General features: G+C 36.8%; 1 protein-coding gene across 1 annotated transcript; it reads left to right on the top strand.

Annotated features, from left to right (window-relative positions):
* The first annotated feature begins 17,003 nt into the window (after window positions 1-17,003).
* On the top strand, window positions 17,004-17,951 carry LOC143682982 (olfactory receptor 2L3-like). Its single transcript, XM_077159324.1, has one exon. It carries the CDS (start codon window positions 17,004-17,006, stop codon window positions 17,949-17,951), a length of 948 nt encoding a protein of 315 aa, XP_077015439.1.
* The last annotated feature ends 4,761 nt before the right edge of the window (window positions 17,952-22,712 follow it).

The raw sequence follows: 22,712 nt of genomic DNA, 5'->3' as shown, positions 1-22,712 counted from the left end.
AGTCAGTTCTAGTGATTTCCACTGATACTTTCCTACCATAATAGCCCCCGCCGCATAAGACAGGAAACCATGATTGGGTTTCTACAGTTGGTGAGTATGTCTATTCCAGTCTTGCATTCCAGAACATGGCAATAAACACAGAATGGGATTTGAATCCCATTGAACTGTAAGATGAACTGAGCTAAAAGTTCACTGATCACTGGATTCCATAATCCCCCTGTTCTGCTGGTGGACCACAAGGATGATTTGGGTCTCCAGGAATTAATCAGTTCAGAGCTAGTCTCTAGTAAACCTTGAAATGTCTCTTCAGTTGTTTTTCTCCAATGTAATGGCATCCAGGAAAAAGTCGAAAAGTCCCTTCTTGAAACTTTTGGAGGAAGGTTAACAGTATGAGTTTTGGGCAGGGTAGCAGTGCCAACATCCAGGGTCCAGGCCTTCTCTTCACTCAACGCATAGTGGATGTGTAAACTGTCTCATGTCTGGGAATTTAGAGGGACCTTGATTCTCTATCTTCATGATTGCAGTTTGATTCCTGTTCAATTGATCTAGAACATGTCTCATAGATCAGCTAAGAATTTAGTAGACTGCCCATCTATTTCACTTCTAGGTACCTCATGATAAATTAGCCAACATCATAGACAGTGGCAACAGCTTCCACAATTATGTATGGTCCACAGAGTAGAGCAAACACAGAGCTCTTCAGGTTAGATGGAGTTCCTCTAATAAATATATTCCTCATAGTTACAGTGAAAGTTGCATCCTCTGGATGAGCAACTCTTACGCAATAAAGTCACTCTAACATTCAAATTTCTTTTATGCATTACATACACTTAAATATATTTAGTGTAGGCCACCTTTTGTTCCATGTTTCCACCAACCAACCTTACAAACTGAACCCTTTCTAACATCTAGACCTGAACATTGAATACATAATCTATGCTTACTGGACCCATAACAAAAATCCAAATTTGCATCCCTTCAACAATTATCTTACCTCCATAACATTTATATACATACATATTCCATTGATTTCTCTCCTTGTAAAAAATAAAATCCTGCATTTTTTTAACTGCAACACGTGTCTTTAACAGACACACTTTACACTCCACCTTCTTGCACCTGTTTGGAATTCAGTTTACTATAAGTCTAGAAAGAAATAAGAGTGGTGAGGATAGAACACAAGAGTAATTAGCAATGGTTGAAAGCCCACAGTCTGATAACATTCTAGTGCAATTTCACCTGGTAAAAAAGGGTTACTGTGAACATACATGACAGTGTATTTCTCAAAGCAAATGGTCCTTTACCTGGCAAGGAAGACACAGTAAAATGTGGTGACTTAATATCTCCACCGTCATCTCTGTGAATCTGTGTGTCCCCAATCAAGTTTTCAGGAGCCCATTCTTTCCCAATCATGCTGTGCATGGATGGGATGACTGCAAATTCAATTTGCATTATAAGTCAACCACCCTCATAATGAACTCTGTATCTGGTTTTTAGCAGTCTCAAGTCTGAAGCTACAAGAAATCAGTTTCTTGCAGGGAACACATAGAAAGTTTCATAACTTTTGTGAAGCTTTTGTACTGGGAATTTGAAGCCCTAAATGGATCCCTTTCTTTAGTAAGTTTATTCTGAATAATTATGAACAAAATACCAATATCATTGTACTTTTTAATTTTGAAAATTCTGCCAAAATATGATTATGCTGTTGCCCAGAGTATTGCCTCTTATAAGTATATGAGCAGCAGTATCCAATAGTAGTATATTGCATGTCTTTATTGCCATTTCATGCCGCAAACAAAAAGTACCCTCAAGATCACTGGAAATGGAGTCATCAGTGCCTTTTTATCTAATGGGATTAAAGAACCAATCCCCAAACTGCACCTCTTATATCAAAATCTATATTAATCAGGCTTCTGCAAAGAAACAGAATTAACAGGATGTTTTATATCTAATGTATGTATGTGAATGTATATGTGCATTTATGTGTGTACAAATGCATATTTGTATCTATTTATCTCTATATAAGCATATTTGTGCATAGCTATAAATATTAAGAGTTTAATATTAGAAATTGGTTTATGCATCCATGGAACTTGGAATTACCCCCAAATTCCAAAATTCCATTGAGCATGATGCAAATCAGAGACCATGAAAAAGCTGATGCTGAATTCACCAGGAGAAGCAAGGTGGCTAATATAGAGATTGAAATTCTTCTTGATTATTGCTTAAATCCTCAATTCTTTCTTTAAGGCTTTTAAGTGATGGGAGAAAAAGAGATACCTCTCATTGAGGAAGGCAATTTACTTTAGTTGAATGTGGATGTAATCAACCAAAAAGATGCAGTCAACTTGTAATGATTTCAAACCAACCACAAGATGCCTTCATAATAAGGATCAGGACAGGGTTTGTTCGGCTGAACAACTGGATATGATTTCCCAGCCACAGACACTCAAAATTAACTATCACTGTACTCTTCCTTGCTAAATTTGAAACACTCACCTTCATACTTATGTTGGCTGTATTTTTCAATAATATGTAGTTTCTTTTCCTTAATATAGTCAAGTGATTAGACTCTGTGTTACCATACACTGCCACTCTGGAGTCTCACTACCTACTTATTCCCTCATTATGATTGCAGTGCTCTCTCTCATTCTGTGCAATATTATATGCTGCTTGATGTCCTTTCAGTAGTATCTGTACACCATTTTTCTGGACCTATAAATAGTCTAGATAAAGTTTACTTGTGGATCTCCTATTGAACACAAATCGTGGGGGGGGGAAAAGAATTGTCCATCAGGGAAACAGAATGGGCTTAGCTATTTGTCTCTCCACAATGTTTGCAATGGCTTTCTTAAGTATCCAAATACACAATGGGAAAGCATCCTTCTGCAGTCTCTGCCTGAGTTCTGCCTTGTGGCTGGAAGGCAATTCCAACAATTTCTATGTGTCTTACTAATTTACTTCCTACACTTTCTGGATCAAATTCAACCTGATAACCTATATAAAATATGGTGCCAAAGTCCAAGAGACCAACCAAGATTGAGATTTTCTAATGCTTCTCATCTGCTAAAAGTCCATTTCTTCTCAACTATTTTCTTTTCTGTGAATACCCTTTAAGCATCCAAAAGCAGAGATTTCTGCCTGTTGTGATCTTTGGTGTATATTGTGTAGATTAGTACTGAAATATAGCAAGTGCTAGTAGGTATTTTTAGAATGGGTGAAAATATGAATGAATGAGTGAATTGAGGAATAAAGGAAGATGAGGGAAACACAACGTTATAGGGAAAGAGATTTCCAGGAAATGCCAAATGAAAAGCCTTGATTTGTTTGGCACTAAACTGTCTCTGGCCATACTGGCTGAAGAGCAGATAGAAGAAGGAAATGACATGAGAAAATGTGGAAGACAGAGGCAAATGTCAGACCATTCATGGTCTGTAGGTTAAGATAAGATTGACTGGCTTTTTCTACTTCAGTCCATTCTCCAAAGAGAATTAAGGTATTCATAAAATTCAGTGAAATTGCTCCACACTCCTGACCTACACTGTTTAGAAGCTTCAATTCCTGGTTACAAATTTTCTGAAGGACAAGGCGTCTCGTGGTGGTCACTGCTCAGGCTTCCATGTTATATTATATGTTGGCATGGAGTAAGAATTTAATGAATCTCATGCAAAATTCCAAATGATGTAGGAAAGGCCACGGGTCCTACCAGAGGTTATGGTTAGGAGCAGGGACTTCTAAATCTACTTGCTTGGGTTTTAAACATATTGGCCTTGTTAATAGCAGCATAAGCTTGTGTAAGCTTCTCAAGACCATTGGATCTCAAATGTAGAATAAGGCTGATAATCATTGGCTGTGAGAAATAAAAGGTTTCCTTCAGTTCCTTGGGAATGGCAAGCACACCATTTATGTATGGTTAGTTTTGTTTAAATAGTGTAGGGTGGGAACAGAAATAGCAGCTAGGGTTTTTCCACCAGGGACACAGAATATAAATTATTTCACAGCAGTGAGACACAGCTCCATTATTTGGAGAACAAGGGAACAGGAGAAGACCTTTCAAGGCCCTGATCAGTAAGGGATAAAGAATTGGAGAGAGAGAGATTTAGAAGAGAATGTAGAAGTGAAGATAAGCAGTAAGTGTAGAATATTGAGTAAAATGAGAGATAGAAAACATATGATATGATAGATAAAATTCCAATGAAACAATGAGTGAAAAATACTCCTTTTACAGTAACAACATCAAATGTTAATGGATCAAACTCCCCAAAATATAAGACATAAATTGACAGAAAGTGTTAAACAAAAACCAGGATCCACCTATAGGCTGTCTCCAAGAGACTCATTTAAAAACCAAGTGAAAGTGAATGTTTGGAGAAAGATATTTCATACAAAGAACAACCAGAAAATATTGGGGCAGTTATTTATACTAGACAAGTTAGACAAGTTAGACTTCAAATGTAAATCAATTAAAAGAGAAAAATAAGGACATCATGCATTAATAAAATGGGCAATTCATCAAGAAGACTTAAAGTATAAATATCTATGCACTGATACAGAGTGCCCCAAAATACATGACAGAAACACTGACAACACTGAAAGAGAAATAGACAGCTCTACAATACACCACTCTCATCATTGGACAGAAGATCTAGACAAAAGATCAATAAGCAAACAGACATTGAATAATATGATAATGTTTTAGACTAAAAAGACATTTACAGAACACTGCACCCAATAACAGTAGATGATACATATTTCTTAAGTCTTCATAGATTAGTGTCCAGGATAGACCACATGTTGGGACATAAAGCAGGTCTCCCTAAATTTTAAAAATACAGAATTATACAAAGCACATACTCATTTCATAATGGAATGATGTTGAAAATAAATAATGGACAGAAGCGGGGAAAATTCACAAATATGTGTCCTTAAACAATCATAGGACAAAAATAAATTACAGGATAAATCAGTAAATATCTGTAGGCAAATAAAAATAAGAACACAACATATCAAAACTTCTGGGATGCAGAAAAGGGAAATTTATTGCCCTATGCCTATTTTATAAAAGAAGAGAAAACAAAAATCAAGGAACTAACTTCCCATCTGGAGAAGCTATAAAAGAACAGCTAACTAATTAACTATATTAATCTTTTAATATAACAAAGATTAAAAGAGAAATAGATGGAGTGGAGAACATAAAAACAATAGATGGAATCAACAAAACAAGACTGGTTCCTTGAAAAAACCAACAAAATTGATGGGCTTTTACCAGGCTGATAAAGAACAAAAAGCAAGAGGATGAAAATAAATAAAATCATAAATGGGAGAGGCACATAGCTACTGACATTGGAAAAACCAGAGATAGTGAGAAGAAACTATGAGCAACTATGTGCTAAAAACATAGACAAATTAGATGAAATGGATGAATTCCTAGAAAATCATGAACAACCAAAAACAACTTGAGAAGAAATAGAAGACCTCAACTAACTCATTGAGGTTTTGAAATAGACCTCAACAAACAAATATAGTGATTGAATCAGTCATCAAAAAACTTTCCAAAAAAGAAAAGCCCAGGATCAGATAGCATCATATTTGAGTTCTACCAAATATTCAAGACTTAGTACCAGTTGCATTTATACTCTTCAAGAAAATTGAAGAGGAAAGAAAGCTACATAACTCATTCTATGAAGTCAAATCACCCTAAAACCAAAGCCAGGAAAAGATACTATAAGAAAGGAAAAATTCATTCCAATCTCTTTAATGAATATAGATGTGAAAATCCTGAACAAAATAATTTCAAATCAAATTCAATAGGACATGAAAATAATTATACAAGATGACCAAGTGGATTTTGTTCCATATATGCAAGGGTGGTTCAACACTAGAAGATCAATTAATCAAATACATTACATCAATTAATTAAAGAAGGATAACCACATGATCATCTATATTGATGCACAAAAGGCATTTGACAGAATTCAACATCTGTTCTTAAGAAAAACTTCAAGGTATAGGAGCAGAAGGAAACTTCCTCAGAATGATAAAGGGATAAGTCATAACTCACAGCTAACAGCATACTCAATGGTGAAAGACTGAAAGCTTTCCATTTAAGATGAGAAACAAGACAGGGATGCTCACTATCACCATTGTAATTCAACATGGTGCTGGATGCTCTAGCTAGAGCAATTAGGCAAGAAAAGGAAACAAAAACATCCATATAGGAAAGGAAGAAGCAAAACTTTCACTATTTGCAGATGACATGATCCTATATGTAGAAAATCCTGAATAATATATAGTGAATCTACAAAAGCTAATAAATGAGTTCAGCAAAATTGCAGGATGCAAAACTCAGTACTGTTCTCATGTATCAGCAATGAGGAATTTGAGGAAGAAATCCAGAAAAAAATTCCATTTTCAATTGTAACCAATGGAATTAGATAAGAGTTTAGTACCCAGGAAATCTAGAAAGATCCTTGAACTCAACAATATAAAGAAAAATGACCCAATTAGAGGAAATGCAAGTGGCACAAAAACATATGAAGAGATGTTCAAAAACTCATGATTAGGATAATAACACAAAATAAAACCTCAAAGAAATGTCACCTCACAGCTACTAGAATGGATATTTGCAAAAACAGAAAATTATATATGTTAGAAAGGATATGGAGAAATAGACTCATTCATTCACTGTTGGTAGGAATGTAGAATGGTTCAATCACTCTGGAAGGCAGTTCAGTGGTTACTCAGGAAGCTAAATAGAGAATTGTCATATGACCCACCAATCCCACCTCTAGGTATATATTTAGAGGAAGTGAAAACAAGGACACTAATGGACATTTTCCCACCAATAATTTTAGCAGCATTTTTCACAATTGCCAAGAGGTGGAAGCAACCCAAATGTCCATCAGTAGGTGAGTTGATAAACAAACTGTGGTTTATAAATATGTGGATCATGACTTGCAGTAAGACACAATAACATCATGAAGTATGCAAAAATATGGATGAACCTTGAGAAGATTATGTTGGGCAAAATATGCCTGAAACAAAACAAGTACTCTATGGTCTTATTAATATGAACCAACAATAATGAACAAATGCTAAGAGTTAAAGTTGCAGACAGGGGTTATCAGGAGGTAGAAAGGGTGTAGAGCAGGGCCACCTGATACTGAAGGGCTGCAGTATGTCCAAGAGTGTGGACTGTAAAGATTCAGAAATGGATAGCATAATACTATGTGGTGGTTGCACAATATTGTAAGTATAATGAATAAAGATTAATGTGAGTGTGTTTCAAAGAAGAAGTATAGGGGTATATATCACACCAGAAAGAAGGATATAGTACAAAAACTAGGACTGTATAACATATGGCAACCTAGAGTGGACAATGATGATGATTAAATGTACAATGTTTTTACCTGAAGGAGAACAACTGAAGGTCACCATTGCAAGGTGTTAAAAATGTGATAGTCTATGGAAAAATACAGTTAATGCAAATTAGGGCTTATGCTTAACACTAATATTGTAATATTCTTTACTAACTGTAGCAAAGACAGTATATGAAAGCTAAATATCAATAATGAAAGGAATATAAGAGAGGGGTATAGGATTCTGGTTGTTGTTATTTCTTTCTCTTCTTTTTCTTTTCTCTTCTTCTCTCTTTGTGGAAGAAACAGAAATGTTCTTATATACATTGTGGTGAATTAAGATATATGTGATTCTAATTTAGGGATAATTATGTGATTATACTCTAGGGAATTTAATGTTACAGTCCCTTTTGATGCAGTGTGGTGGTTCAGTATGAGGCTAAAGATAGGGTTGCCACATGATCATGCAATCCTATTATTAGACAAGGACTTGGGAGAACTGAAAGCAGTGTCTTGAACAGGCTTTGGCACAATGGTATTTATGGTGGCATTTTCCATGACTTGTGATGGCTGTGGGTGGCCTAAGCATTCACTGGTGAAATGTGGTGTGTACATACAATGGAATAATGAGGCTGCATGAATGAATGAAGTCATATGGCATGCAACTAGGAGAATGAACCTTGAGGACCTAATGTTGAGTGAAATAAGCCCGAAAAAAATAGACAAATAATGTATGGTCTCACTAATATAAACTAACTATAATGAACAAACTCTGATAATTGAATTCAAGTGCATAAATTATTAGGGGGACAGAAAATGGGCAGAAATTGGGTGATTGATGCTTAAGGAGTACAGAGTATTCAAGTCAGTCTCATTGTAAAAGTCCCTTGATTATAAGTGCTTACAGTAATCACATCTATTCCCAGGTTTTAACTGTTTTATCTAAATTATGAGGTGCTGTGCTCCTTATTTATAAGCTAGTCATTCCATGCAGCATCAGGAATCTGTGGGACACCTGAGATTCAGAATTAGAGTTCTGAGGCTCTGAAAGTCAGCATTCCTCCATACAACTGTTAAAGAAGCTGAAAAAGAGATGACTCCAATTAGAGATATGAATGAAATGGGCCCTGTTAGGACTAAGGTAACTCATAATACAGGGTATAAATGATGATGTTGTCCATATTTTAAAATTGCAACTTCTTTGGGAGACCAAAGGAAGAGATGTTTATCTGGTCTAAAATTAAAATTTTCTGAAGAAAATGATCTAATATAATCTATCTAGTCAGTTTATTAAAGCTATCTAGATACATGGAATATAGAAAAGGTAATGAGAACTTTTTATTATAATCAGGGTAAGGTAATACCTGGATACATTCAAGAGTATGTTGGGCAAAAAATAAAAACCTATTTGTGAAGTACACTTGATAATCTGGGGAAAATGGGGATCTTTTCTACTCTTCCACCTGGAGTACATCTTGATATTCATTCTGGTATTAGGCACTTCCAATTTAATAAGCCGAGCCTCAATCTTGAGGCTTGCCCTTATGAAACTTATTTCTGCAATGGTATAGCCAGGCCTGTATGTAATTATGCCTAGAAGGCATCTAAGAAAGCCCATTTTGTTGCTCAGAGGTGGCCTCTGTTTTTTAACTAATTCTGCAAATAAACCCACTATCGTCCCCACTACATGGAACATAAACATCAGGGATGTAGGTCTCCCTGACATTGTGGGACATTACTCCCAGGGATGAGCCTTGCCCTGGCATTATGGAATTAAGAATGACAAAAGGAGGCAAAACAACTGGAGAAATAAAGTTTCAGTAACTAACTGATTTCAAATAGAGTTGAGAGGTCATTCCAGAGGTTACTCTTGTGTAAGTGTTAACCAGATATTTCAGACTACCGCAATATACCACGCCCCATCCAACAGTATTCCTGAAAACCCCAGGGAATGCCCTGGGCTATATGTCTCCATAAAAGTTTGCCTTAGCATTTTTATTTTCTCAGAAAGTAAGCCTTCCAGAATGAGCCTAGACCAGATAAGCCCTGAGACCTAGTGTTACCAGTCTCTCCAATAACATTTCTCTACCCCAGAAGGTCAATGCTCTTTTCTGGCATGAACAGGTTGCCATTTAAACAACTAGGTTTATTTTTTATTGTGAGACTTTAAGTTGGGGAGATTGCAAAACTGGTGGTCAATAACAGGGAGGGGTAAGAGTTAAGGGATGCAAGGAGTTCTTCCTTTGTATTTTTTTTTCCAGAAGAAATGCAAACATTTTTAAAAGGATCATGGTGATGAATACATAACTATGTGATGAGATTGTAAACCAATGATTGTATACTTTGGATGGATTGCACGGTGTGTGAAGATATAGCAATAAAATTATATTTAAAAAGATATAATTCTGCAAACATCAAGAAAGGAGCAATTCTCCACATAAAGGGGATCTTCAATAAGACCAAGGGCCAATTTATCAACAGAAGCCATGGAGAAGAATAAGCAGTAGTATGATATATTTAAGATATTGAACAAGAAAAACTGCAATACAAATATTCTTTACCCAGTGAAGGTGACCTTCATAAATGAAAAAGAGCTTAAAATTTTCACAGATGAACAGAAACTGAGTTAGTTAAAAAGAACACATTCCCTACAAGCATTATTAAAGTGAGTTGTTCAGGTTGAAGGAAAAGACAGGGGGGAATATCCAGGAGTAGGGGGAAGAAGTGAAGACTGTCAGTAAAGGTAAATGAAAGGGTAAATGCAAAAACCCAATAGTATGGTATATTCAGTGTACAACTCTTCCCTTTAATTCATTTAAGAGTCAGAGTACAACTGATCAAGAAAAGGGTATATTTTCTGATATGGGCATGAAATAAATACAGTGGTAATGGGACAAAAACAACATAAAACACAGAAACAGAAGCATATGACTGCAAAGAACCTGAATGCTGTTGTGTCAAAGTTGATTTATTTTCATATATGTAGGGTATGGAAGTGAGTTGCAGAATATAAGACCGATAGTAATGAAAAGAAGATATTTCAAAAATATAGAGAAACAGAAGTGAGAAAGGGATCAGATACATTACAAAAGGTCAATGATACAGGCGTCGCTCACACCCCACCAGACAGCCCGCCCTCCTCTCCCTCTTCCCCCTTCTGCTCTGGCGGCGCTCCATCCGCCATCTTATCCTTCCCTTACTCCTCCTGCTCCAGCGGCTCTCCAACCACCACCGTGCCCTCTTCCGCCTTCACCGGCTCCTCCGCCATGGGCCTCAGCAGCCTTGTCACCCTCACCTTTCCTCCTCCAGAACAGCTACTGGGGGAGTGGAGACGATACAGAGCAGCTCCCGGAGCCACGACGGAGATCAAAGGGATGGCGTACCCCATCCTGGAACGGCTGACTGTCTGGGAGAACCAGCTCGGGTGAGATCGCCGAGGGGCGCAGGCTTTCATGGGCAGGACGGTAAATGGCCGGAGTCCCTCCCTTCCTCCTTCCCAGGCCAGCTGGCAGAATCGGGCAGGCGGTCCCCTCGGGCTGCGGTGGCCGGCGACCCACCCCGCATTCAGACCCCCGGGCCGGCTGGCACTCTTCCAAGCCGCTTCTGCTGCCGAACCTCCCCCACGGCGAGAAATTTCCAAAGTTAAAGAACCCACAGCAACTTTTACTGGTGGAACCCACAGACAAACGTGTGCCACGAGTGCCACCTACTGGGCAGGATAAGAAAAACAGAATCCAGAGATTTCACAGAAAAATCTTTCAACCTGTGGGGTCCAACACCCAGGGAAATCTGACTAAATGACCAGACGCCAGCAGAAGATAACGGATCACGCTCAGAAAATTGAAAATATGGCCCAGTCAAAGGAACAAACCAATAGTTCAAATGAGATACAGGAGCTGAAACAACTAATGCTGAATAAACGAACAGAAATGGAAAACCTCTTCAAAAATGAAATCGATAAATTGAGGGAGGATATGAAGAAGACATGGGCTGAACAAAAATAAGAGATAGAAAAACTGAAAAAACAAATCACAGAGCTTATGGAAGTGAAGGATAAAGTAGAAAAGACGGAAAAAACAATGGATACCTACAATGATAGTTTTAAAGAGACAGAAGATAGAATTAGTGATTTGGAGGATGGAACATCTGAATTCCAAAAAGAAACAGAAACTATCCGGAAAAGAATGGAAAAATTCGAACAGGGTATCAGGGAACTCAAGGACAATATGAACCACACAAATATATGTGTTGTGGGTGTCCCAGAAGGAGAAGAGAAGGGAAAAGGAGGAGAAAAACTAATGGAAGAAATTATCACTGAAAATTTCCCAACTCTTATGAAAGACCTAAAATTACAGATCCAAGAAGTGCAGTGCACCCCAAAGAGTTTAGACCCAAATAGGCATTCCCCAAGACACTTGCTAGTTAGAATGTCAGAGGTCAAAGAGAAAGAGAGAATCTTGAAAGCAGCAAGAGAGAAGCAATCCATCACATATAAGGGAAACCCAATAAGACTATGTGTAGATTTCTCAGCAGAAACCATGGAAGCTAGAAGACAGTGGGATGATATATTTAAGTTACTAAAAGAGAAAAACTGCCAACGAAGACTCCTATATCCAGCAAAATTGTCCTTCAAAAATGAAGGAGAAATTAAAACATTCTCAGACAAAAAGTCACTGAGAGAATTTGTGACCAAGAGACCAGCTCTGCAAGAAATACTAAAGGGAGCACTAGAGTCAGATATGAAAAGACAGAAGAGAGAGGTATGGAGAAGAGTGTAGAAAGAAGGAAAGTCAGATATGATATATATAATACAAAAGGCAAAATGGTAGAGGAAAATATTATCCAAACAGTAATAACTCCAAATGTTAATGGACTGAATTCCCCAATCAAAAGACATAGACTGGCAGAATGGATTAAAAAACAGGATCCTTCTATATGCTGTCTACAGGAAACACATCTTGGACCCAAAGATAAATATTGGTTGAAAGTGAAAGGTTGGGAAAAGATATTTCATGCAAATAACAACCAGAAAAGAGCAGGAGTGGCTATACTAATATCCAACAAATTAGACTTCAAATGTAAAACACTTAAAAGGGACAAAGAAGGACACTATATACTAATAAAAGGAACAATTAAACAAGAAGACATAACAATCATAAATATTTATGCACCGAACCAGAATGCCCCAAAATACATGAGGAATACACTGCAAACACTGAAAAGGGATATAGACACATATACCATAATAGTTGGAGACTTCAATTCACCACTCTCATCAATGGACAGAACATCTAGACAGAGGATCAATAAAGAAATAGAGAATCTGAATATTACTATAAATGAGCTAGACTTAACAGACATTTATAGGACATTACATCCCACAACAGCAGGATACACCTTTTTCTCAAGTGCTCATGGATCATTCTCAAAGATAGACCATATGCTGGGTCACAAAGCAAGTCTTAACAAATTTAAAAAGATTGAAATCATACATAACACTTTCTCGGATCAGAAAGGAATGAAGTTGGAAATCAATAATAGGCAGAGTGCCAGAAAATTCACAAATACATGGAGGCTCAACAACACACACTTAAACAACAAGTGGGTCAAGGAAGAAATTAAAAGAGAAATTAGTAAATACCTCAAGGCGAATGAAAATGAAAACACAACATATCAAAACTTATGGGACACAGCAAAGGCAGTGCTAACAGGGAAATTTATTGCCCTAAATGCCTTTATCAGAAAAGAAGAAAAGGCAAAAATGCAGGAATTACCTGTCCACTTGGAAGAACTGGAGAAAGAACAGCAAACAAATCCCAAAGCAAGCAAAAGGAAAGAAATAACAAAGATTAGAGCAGAAATAAATGAAATTGAAAACATGAAAGCAATAGAGAAAATCAATAAGACCAGAAGTTGGTTCTATGAGAAAATCAATAAGATTGATGGGCCCTTAGCAAGATTGACAAAAAGAAGAAGAGAGAAGATGCAAATAAATAAGATCAGAAATGGAAGAGGAGACATAACCACTAACATCACAGAAATAAAAGAGGTAATAACAGGATACTATGAACAACTTTATGCTAATAAATAGAACAATTTAGATTAATGGACGGGTTCCTGGAAAGACATGAACAACCAACTTTGACTCAAGAAGAAATAGATGACCTCAACAAACCAATCACAAGTAAAGAAATTGAATTAGTCATTCAAAAGCTTCCTAAAAAGAAAAGTCAGGGACCAGATGGCTTCACATGTGAATTCTATCAAACATTCCAGAAAGAATTAGTACCAACTCTCCTCAAACTCTTCAAAAAAATTGAAGTGGAGAGAAAACTACCTAATTCATTCTATGAAGCCAACATCACCCTCATACCAAAACCAGGCAAAGATATTACAAAAAAAGAAAACTACAGACCAATCTCTCTAATGAATATAGATACAAAAATCCTCAATAAAATTCTAGCAAATCATATCCAACAACACATTAAAAGAATTATACATCATGACCAAGTAGGATTCATCCCAGGTATGCAAGGATGGTTCAACATAAGAAAATCAGTTAATGTAATACACCATATCAACAAATCAAAGCAGAAAAATCACATGATCATCTCAATTGATGCAGAGAAGGCATTTGACAAAATTCAACATCCTTTCCTGTTGAAAACACTTCAAAAGATAGGAATACGAGGGAACTTCCTTAAAATGATAGAGGGAATATATGAAAAACCCACAGCTAATATCATCCTCAATGGGGAAAAATTGAAAACTTTCCCCCTAAGATCAGGAACAAGACAAGGATGTTCACTATCACCACTATTATTCAACATTGTGTTGGAGGTTCTAGCCAGAGCAATTAGACAAGAAAAAGAAATACAAGGCATCAAAATTGGAAAGGAAGAAGTAAAACTATCACTGTTTGCAGACGATATGATACTATACGTCAAAAACCCGGAAAAATCAACAACAAAACTACTAGAGCTAATAAATGAGTACAGCAAAGTAGCAGGTTACAAGATCAACATTCAAAAATCTGTAGCATTTCTATACACTAGTAATGAACAAGCTGAGGGGGAAATCAAGAAACGAATCCCATTTACAATTGCAACTAAAAGAATAAAATACCTAGGAATAAATTTAACTAAAGAGACAAAAAACCTATATAAATAAAAGTACAAAAACTGATAAAAAGAATTCACAGAAGACCTAAATAGATAGAAGGGCATACCGTGTTCATGGATTGGAAGACTAAATATAGTTAAGATGTCAATCCTACCTAAATTGATCTACAGATTCAATGCAATACCAATCAAAACCCCAACAACTTTTTTTTCAGAAATAGAAAAACCAATAAGCAAATGTATCTGGAAGGGCAGGGTGCCCCGAATTGCTAAAAACATCTTGAGGAAAAAAAACGAAGTTGGAGGTCTCGCGCTGCCGTACTTTAAGGCATATTATGAAGCCACAGTGGTCAAAACAGCATGGTATTGGCATAAAGATAGATACATTGACCAATGGAATCGAATAGAGTGCTCCGATATAGACCCTCTCAGCTATGGACATTTGATCTTTGATAAGGCAGTCAAGCCAAGTCACCTGGGACAGAACAGTCTCTTCAAGAAATGGTGCCTAGAGAACTGGATATCCATATGCAAAAGAATGATAGAAGACCCATATCTCACACCCTATACAAAAGTTAATTCAAAATGGATCAAAGATCTAAACATTAGGTCTAAGACCATAAAACAGTTAGAGGAAAATGTAGGGAGATATCTTATGAAACTTACAATTGGAGGCGGTTTTATGGACCTTAAACCTAAAGCAAGAGCACTGAAGAAGGAAATAAATAAATGGGAGCTCCTCAAAATTAAGCACTTTTGTGCATCAAAGAACTTCATCAAGAAAGTAGAAAGACAGCCTACACAATGGGAGTTAATATTTGGAAATGACATATCAGATAAAGGTCTAGTATCCAGAATTTATAAAGAGATTGTTCAACTCAACAACAAAAAGACAGCCAACCCAATTACAAAATGGGAAAAAGACTTGAACAGACACCTACCAGAGGAGGAAATACAAATGGCCAAAAGGCACATGAAGAGATGCTCAATGTCCCTGGCCATTAGAGAAATGCAAATCAAAACCACAGTGAGATATCATCTCACACCCACCAGCATGGCCATTATCAACAAAACAGAAAATGACAAGTGCTGGAGAGGATGCGGAGAAAGAGGCACACTTATCCACTGTTGGTGGGAATGTCAAATGGTGCAACCACTGTGGAAGGCAGTTTGGCGGTTCCTCAAAAAGCTGAATATAGAATTGCCATATGACCCAGCAATACCATTGCTGGGAATCTACTCAAAGGACTTAAGGGCAAAGACACAAACGGACATTTGCACACCAATGTTTATAGCAGCATTATTTACAATTGCAAAGAGATGGAAACAGCCAAAATGTCCATCAACAGAAGAGTGGCTAAACAAACTGTGGTATATACATACGATGGAATATTATGCAGCTTTAAGACAGGATAAACTTATGAAGCATGTAATAACATGGATGGACCTAGAGAACGTTATGCTGAGTGAGTCTAGCCAAAAACTAAAGGACAAATACTGTATGGTCCCACTGATGTGAACGGACATTTGAGAATAAACTTGGAATATGTCATTGGTAACAGAGTCCAGCAGGAGTTAGAAACAGGGTAAGATAATGGGTAATAGGAGCTGAAGGGATACAGACTGTGCAACAGGAGTTGATACAAAAACTCAAAAATGGACAGTACAATAATACCTAGATGAGCAAAAGAATTTATTTTGCTATACACAATGTAGGCAAATATTTTATTTCTAATCTCTGTAGAAAAGTATATCAGCTTATCTAAAATCAATCACCTCCATGTGTTTGAGGACCGACATTTATGGAGCCATGACCTCATAACTTAGAGAGAAGATGATATGGCTTCCTTCACACATACCCATTTAAATGTTTGGAGGGGACTGTGCAGAATTCTAAAATCATTGAATCAACTTTTGTTTTCACTCTGTGAAAACAAAGAATAATCCAGGACTTTGTTAGAAAAGAGATATATGTCAAGAGGTTATTGGATTTGTTCAAGAAAAGTTAACCTAGAGTAGCAGAAGTGAAAATAGGAGAGAATTGAACTAGCATGTGAATTATGGATTCCAGTATAATGAAAATACATACTCTCTCTTTTGAATGATTCTGAAAGCCTCTGGAGTGTATCTGGGGAGTGCCTCAAGAGATTCTCAGGAGATTCTAGTCAAGGAGGAAAAGTTAGGCATTTTCTCTAGAGATGGTATATGCAGCATTATGTTTGCCAATAACCAGAAGGTAAAGCAAACAGTAATTTTGTACAAAAATCCATGTGAGGAGAAGAAGGTCATGTGATATCATCTTTAAAGGATTTAGTATACTTGACCAAATCAGAATAGCTCAAAGCGTTATAATTTGACTCAAAAGAACATTTTTCAAACTACTCTTTTGAAAGAATTTATATTTTAAATTTCTGGTAATAAAAAGTTCAAGGGGTGAGGTTATCTGGCATGAGATACAATTATCCCCTATAATGTTATTTCACCTCTGTGGATTTTCAGTTCAAATAGAGCATCGAATGAAATTATGGACCTCCAAAATCAGACCTCAACTGACTTTGTCCTCCTGGGGCTTTTCCCGAGATTCAGGCATCCCCACCTCCTCATCCTCATTGTCCTTCTCATCTACACCATCGCCTTCACTGGAAACTCTGTCCTGCTACTCCTCATCTGGCTGGACTCTCACCTCCACACACCGATGTACCTCCTGCTCAGTCAGCTCTCCCTCATTGACCTGGCTTACATCTCCAGCACAGTCCCCAAGACAGTTACCAACTACTTCACAGGAAGGAAGAACCTCTCTTATTTGGCATGTGCAACTCAGCTATTTTTCTTTCTTACACTTGGATTTGCTGAATGCATCCTCCTGACTCTCATGGCCTATGACCGCTATGTGGCTGTCTGTAACCCCCTGAGGTACATGGTCCTCATGAACCCCAAGGTCTGTCTCCAGATGGCCACTGCGACCTGGGCTCTGGGAGCTCTTACAGCTCTTGTCCATACCATCTACCCAATGCAGTTCCCTGTCTGTGGCTCTAGGGAGATTAACCATTACTTTTGCGAGGTGCCTGCCATGATGAGACTGTTTTGTGCAGATACATCAACCTATGAGATGGTGATATTTGTGACAACTATTATGTTTCTCCTGGTCCCCTTTGTTCTTATCCTTACCTCCTACACCCTCATCTTCCTGGCTGTCCTCAGGATGAACTCCCGCAAGGGGAGGAACAAAGCTCTCACCACCTGCTCCTCCCACCTGTCTGTGGTGAGTCTCTACTTTGGTCAGGCCATCTTCATCTACATGACACCAAGATCTTCCCACACACCTGAGCAGGACCAGATTGTAGCTGTGTTTGGCACCATGGTGACTCCCATGCTCAACCCCATCATCTACAGTCTGAGGAACAAGGAAGTGGTGGGAGCTCTGAGGAAAGTGATGGGGAAATTTTGCAGTGGTAAGAGAGCACATAACTAAAGTTTTTCTCTGAACAGAAGTGCCAACCTCAAATTTTATAGTCCATCCAATCACCTGGTATTTTGTTGTCAGATTGAAAACAAGATACTAACTTTGAGAGGAAGAGAATTCAAGCTCATATATATATTATTTATTTATTTATTTATTTTGTAGACTCATATATTTTAATAATAATTGTTTGAAATGGAGGTTATCTCTGGTATAGACCAGAGGTATAAGTTGAGTGTAATTTTAAGGTACTATTATTATTACTAATGTTTTGGCATAATATGATTAAATATCACTGATTGTTATTCTGTTATTCCAACAAAATCCCTTAAACAATATCCTTAAACAGTAAAGTTACATACACTCATGTCCAAGTTTGATCTTTAATTATAGCACAGTTTAAGTTTATGAGGAGAAGCTTTATTTCAGTCTCTATTGTAGGAATAGTGTGTCTTGACTCTTTGCCCAACCGCTTAAGCAGGATTTAGAAAAATTGAAAATATGCACATGCTAAAATTTAGTAATTTCCACTCAAAGTATCTATCCTAGAGAAATTCTGACATTTGTAAACAAAGAGATAAGAATAAGTGTATCCATTACAACAACATTTCAGTAGAAGAATTTTTTGAATTTAACGTTGTTTAACTGGATGGAATACAAATGAACTATGATTAATTAGTACTAACACAATATTATAACATATTTATAATAAAGAACCAGACATAGTTTGTCAGCATGAGTCAGTAACAAAGATAATATTGAGGCAGGAAAGCAAATTTTAGAACGATATATACAATATGATAAGAATATACACATTTTGTACATAGTCTGTACGGTAGACAAAATAATACATGCCTGCTCCGAGATGGTAATCTTCTCAAATAGGAAAGAAATGTTTGGAAATTGATCTGAGGATGCACCAAATGAATCACAGTGGTTTTGATGATGTTTTAATTATTTTACTAACATATGATGTGTATGTCTGAATGCTTTGAATTGCTAAATTTACATTATGTGTTTATCACTGCTTTTTGTGTCTTTGAAATCATTCTAGTAACTATTATTAAAATAATTTTGTGCATTTGTGAATATTACATATATATTATATATATCCTATGTTTATTCTCATTTTTAAAAGTTTTCAGTAGTAAAACAAAGAAAATTTTGAGGAATAGCACTTTCATTAATATTTGGTTTAAAATATTTTATTTCTATTGTAATTTTCTTTTTAAAAAAAATTAATATTATTCAGAGGATGTCTGACAATGGTTGCCTTTTCATTTTCTTTCCCTGATCATCAATTCCATTCTTCTCCATCCAGTGAGGCCTTCTCAAATGTGTTATGTCCTTGCAGATGTACCAATTTTTAAACATACGTACTTCGGAATTGGATATTGGTGTTTGCCCTTTCTCTAAATCTCACTGTGTATTAGGGTCCATACTATATTTTACTTTTGCTCAAAGTTGTCATTACATGATTTATATTCTTGTATGCGTATCTTATGCACTGCTTTTTTTACACACATATGGTTTAATATAAATATATATATTTATATCTTTTTTATTTTTTTATTGTGTAGTATAACATATATTCAAAGCAAAGAAATAAAAAAGCATTCATTTTCAAAGCACTATTCAAAAAGTGGCTACAGGATAGATCCCAGAGTTTGTCATGTGCTCCCATAAGATCCTCTCATATTTTTCCTTCTAGTTGTTCCAGAATATAGGCGGCTAGCTTTCTTATCAACAGAATTGACTTTTTTTCCCTTCTCTTTTTGTGAACAATGACACATACAAAAAAGCTACTAAGGGCGGGCCACGGTGGCTCAGCAGGCAAGAATGCTTGCCTGCCATGCCAGAGGACCCAGGTTTGATTCCCAGTGCTTGCCCATGTAAAAAAAAAAAAAAAAAAAGCTATTAATTTCCAAGCCCAGCACCACAATTAGTTGTAGAACATATTTTAGACTTTGACATGGGTTACAATTTCAGAATTTTAGGTTTTTACTTCTAGCTACTCTAAAAATACTCGAGACTAAAAGAGATAATCAATTTAATAATTCAACATTCATATTCATTTGTTAAGTTCTATCTTCGATGTATAATTCCACCATCACCTTTAATCTTTCCATACATCTCATTGGGGTTGTTTGGGCTGTGGAAACTCTAAATTTTTGATATTGGAAGGATCTTTCACTAATATGGGGTAGGGAGATGGAACTATGTGATGTTCTGGAGAGGCTGGGCTAGCCTTCAGGACTTATCTGGACCAGGGACCCATCTGGAGGTTGTAGGTTTCTGGAAAGTTACTCTAGTGCCTGGAACTCTTGTGGAATGTTAAAAATTGCCATAGGTGTTCTTTAGGATTGGCTGAAATTGTCCTGGTTGGGGGTTGGCAGGTTATGATAAGTAGCAAGGTCTACCTGAAGCTTGTGTAAGAGCAACCTCTAGAATAGCTTCTTGACTCTATTTGAACTCTCTCTGCCATTATTGCTTTATTAATTACACTTATTTTCCCCCATTTGGTTAGGATGCAATTGTTTATCCCATGGTGCCAGGCCTGGATTTATCCCTGGGAATCCTCTCCCACATCACCAGGGAGTCTTTGGTCCCTGGATGTCCTAGGTAGGGGGGAGGGCAACAATTTCACTTGTAGATTTGAGCTTAGAGAGATTCGAGGCCACATCTGAACAACAAAAGAGGTCCTCTAGAAGTAACTCTTAAGGATGCCTGTACATAGTCTAAGCGTCGATGCTACCTATATAAGCTTCACAAGAGAAAACCTCGTGATTGAGGGCATGGACTATTGTTTTGGGTATCCCTAAAGTTTGACACAGTATCAGGGATTCCCTGATGTGGTTTAATACTGTGGTTTAACAGTTCCATAGTCTTTCTCCCCTGCCTCAGGGGTCTTTACCAACACATTTTGATTATCTGGCTAATATACTCTAGGATGTTTCCAGACATTACAATAATCTAAATAGGATTAAAGGACCTCCTTCTCATTCTGTGCTCTCTGTGTTTCAGTTGTTCAAAGGAGCTATATAGATAGGTTGAATTAGATTATGCACTATAGAAAATTTCAGTTCCATATCAAATGAACCTTTCTTCCATTGGTCTCCAAGCATATGTGTGGTTCTAAAATATAAACACTGTCTTCCTTACCCCTATGTTCTGAATTAATTTAACCCTAACCTGCTTGGCTTGGTTCTTATACCTAAATATCAGGTTATATATAAAAAAGCCTCTCAATATCCAGAAATAATAATCACCACTCCGGACTTAATTGTGTCTGCTCTAAACGCTTACAATCTGGTCCTCTCTTTTCTTATAGGCATTTTCTAAAGATGATCATGCCATTGTGGTTTTTTTGTTTGTTTCTGGCTTATTTTGTCTCACTAAATATCCCTCATGTTCATTCTCATCATTGCATGACTTATGACAATGTTCTTATTCGTAGAAGTACAGCCTTCATTCATAAGTATACACCATCGTTTGCCATTCTACTTTGCCATCATTGCATCCTTCAGCCACCTGCCTTCATCAGGCATCATGTAGAGGACTCAAAGTCCACAGTCCATCAATATTCTCTCAATTTTAGATAATTTCATTGTTCCAAGGATACAGAAAACCAATAAGCACACCGTCATCAAGTAGGAGTTCTAACTCTTGTCCCTCACCCCTTTATTTACCTCTTTTATCTCTTGTCCCTCATCTTGTATTTATCTCTGCTGTTGCTGTGGTGTTGTTGATGGTTTCCTTTTGAACATAGCTCATAGCATGCAGTAGCAGTTTTCCCCCTGTACCCTGGACTTAAACACTCTTTATGTAAAAATCATATCTTTGAATTAATTCTTACAAGAACTCATTCATATTTCTAGTGTGAGTCAGTGGGACACGTAGGTCTATACAACTCCTTTCAATCTTGCTCATCTTCAATTTGGTAATATTACTTTTAGACCCACTAGAAAATCACCTTTGCTCCTATCTATTCCCTTACATTGGAATTCAACCTCATTAGTTAACAGTCTCACCTAGTTCATTGCTTGTGTATAGAAATGTTACTGATTTTTGCACATCAGTTTCATATCCTGTCACCTTGCTGAATTTGTTTAAGCTCAAGTAACTTTGCTGTAGATTTTTCAGGATCTTCCAAGAATAGTAACATATAATCTGCAAATAATGAGAGTCTTACTTCTTCCTTTCCAATTTGGATGCCTTTTATTTCTTTGTCCTGCCTGATGGCTTTAGCTAGAACTTCCAGCTTAATGTTGAAAAACAGTGGTGACAGTGAGCATCCTTGTCTTGTCCCTGATCTCAGGGGGAAGACTCAGTCTCTCTCTATTGAGTACAATGCTGGCTATCAGTTGTTCATATATTCCCTTAATCATGTTGAGGTAGTTACCATTAATTCCTATCTTTTGGAGTGTTTTTATCAGAAAAGGATGCTGAATTTTGTCAAATGCTTTCAGCATCAATCAAAATGATCATGTAATTTTGCCCCTTTGATTTGTTAATGTCCTGCGTTACATTAATTGTTTTTTCTTGCGTTGAACCATTCTTGCATTCCTAGTATAAAGCCCACTTGGTCATGGTGTATAATTCTTTTAGTGTGGTGTTGGATTCTATTTGCTAATATTTTATACAGAATTTTTGATTCTATATTCTTTGGAGATATTGGCCTGTAGTTTTTCTTTACCAAGTTTTGGTATTAAAATGATATTAACTTCAGAAAATTAGTTAGGTAGAGTTCTTTTTCCTCAATTTTTTGGGAAT

This window comes from Tamandua tetradactyla, chromosome 5, assembly GCF_023851605.1.
Source record: "Tamandua tetradactyla isolate mTamTet1 chromosome 5, mTamTet1.pri, whole genome shotgun sequence".
Taxonomy (NCBI): Eukaryota; Metazoa; Chordata; class Mammalia; order Pilosa; family Myrmecophagidae; genus Tamandua; species Tamandua tetradactyla.
This window is presented reverse-complemented; position numbering and strand designations above follow the sequence as displayed.

Bases quoted from the DNA above. Each gene is read 5' to 3' on its own strand.
- LOC143682982 (XM_077159324.1), top strand. From the start codon at position 17,004: ATGGACCTCCAAAATCAGACCTCAACTGACTTTGTCCTCCTGGGGCTT.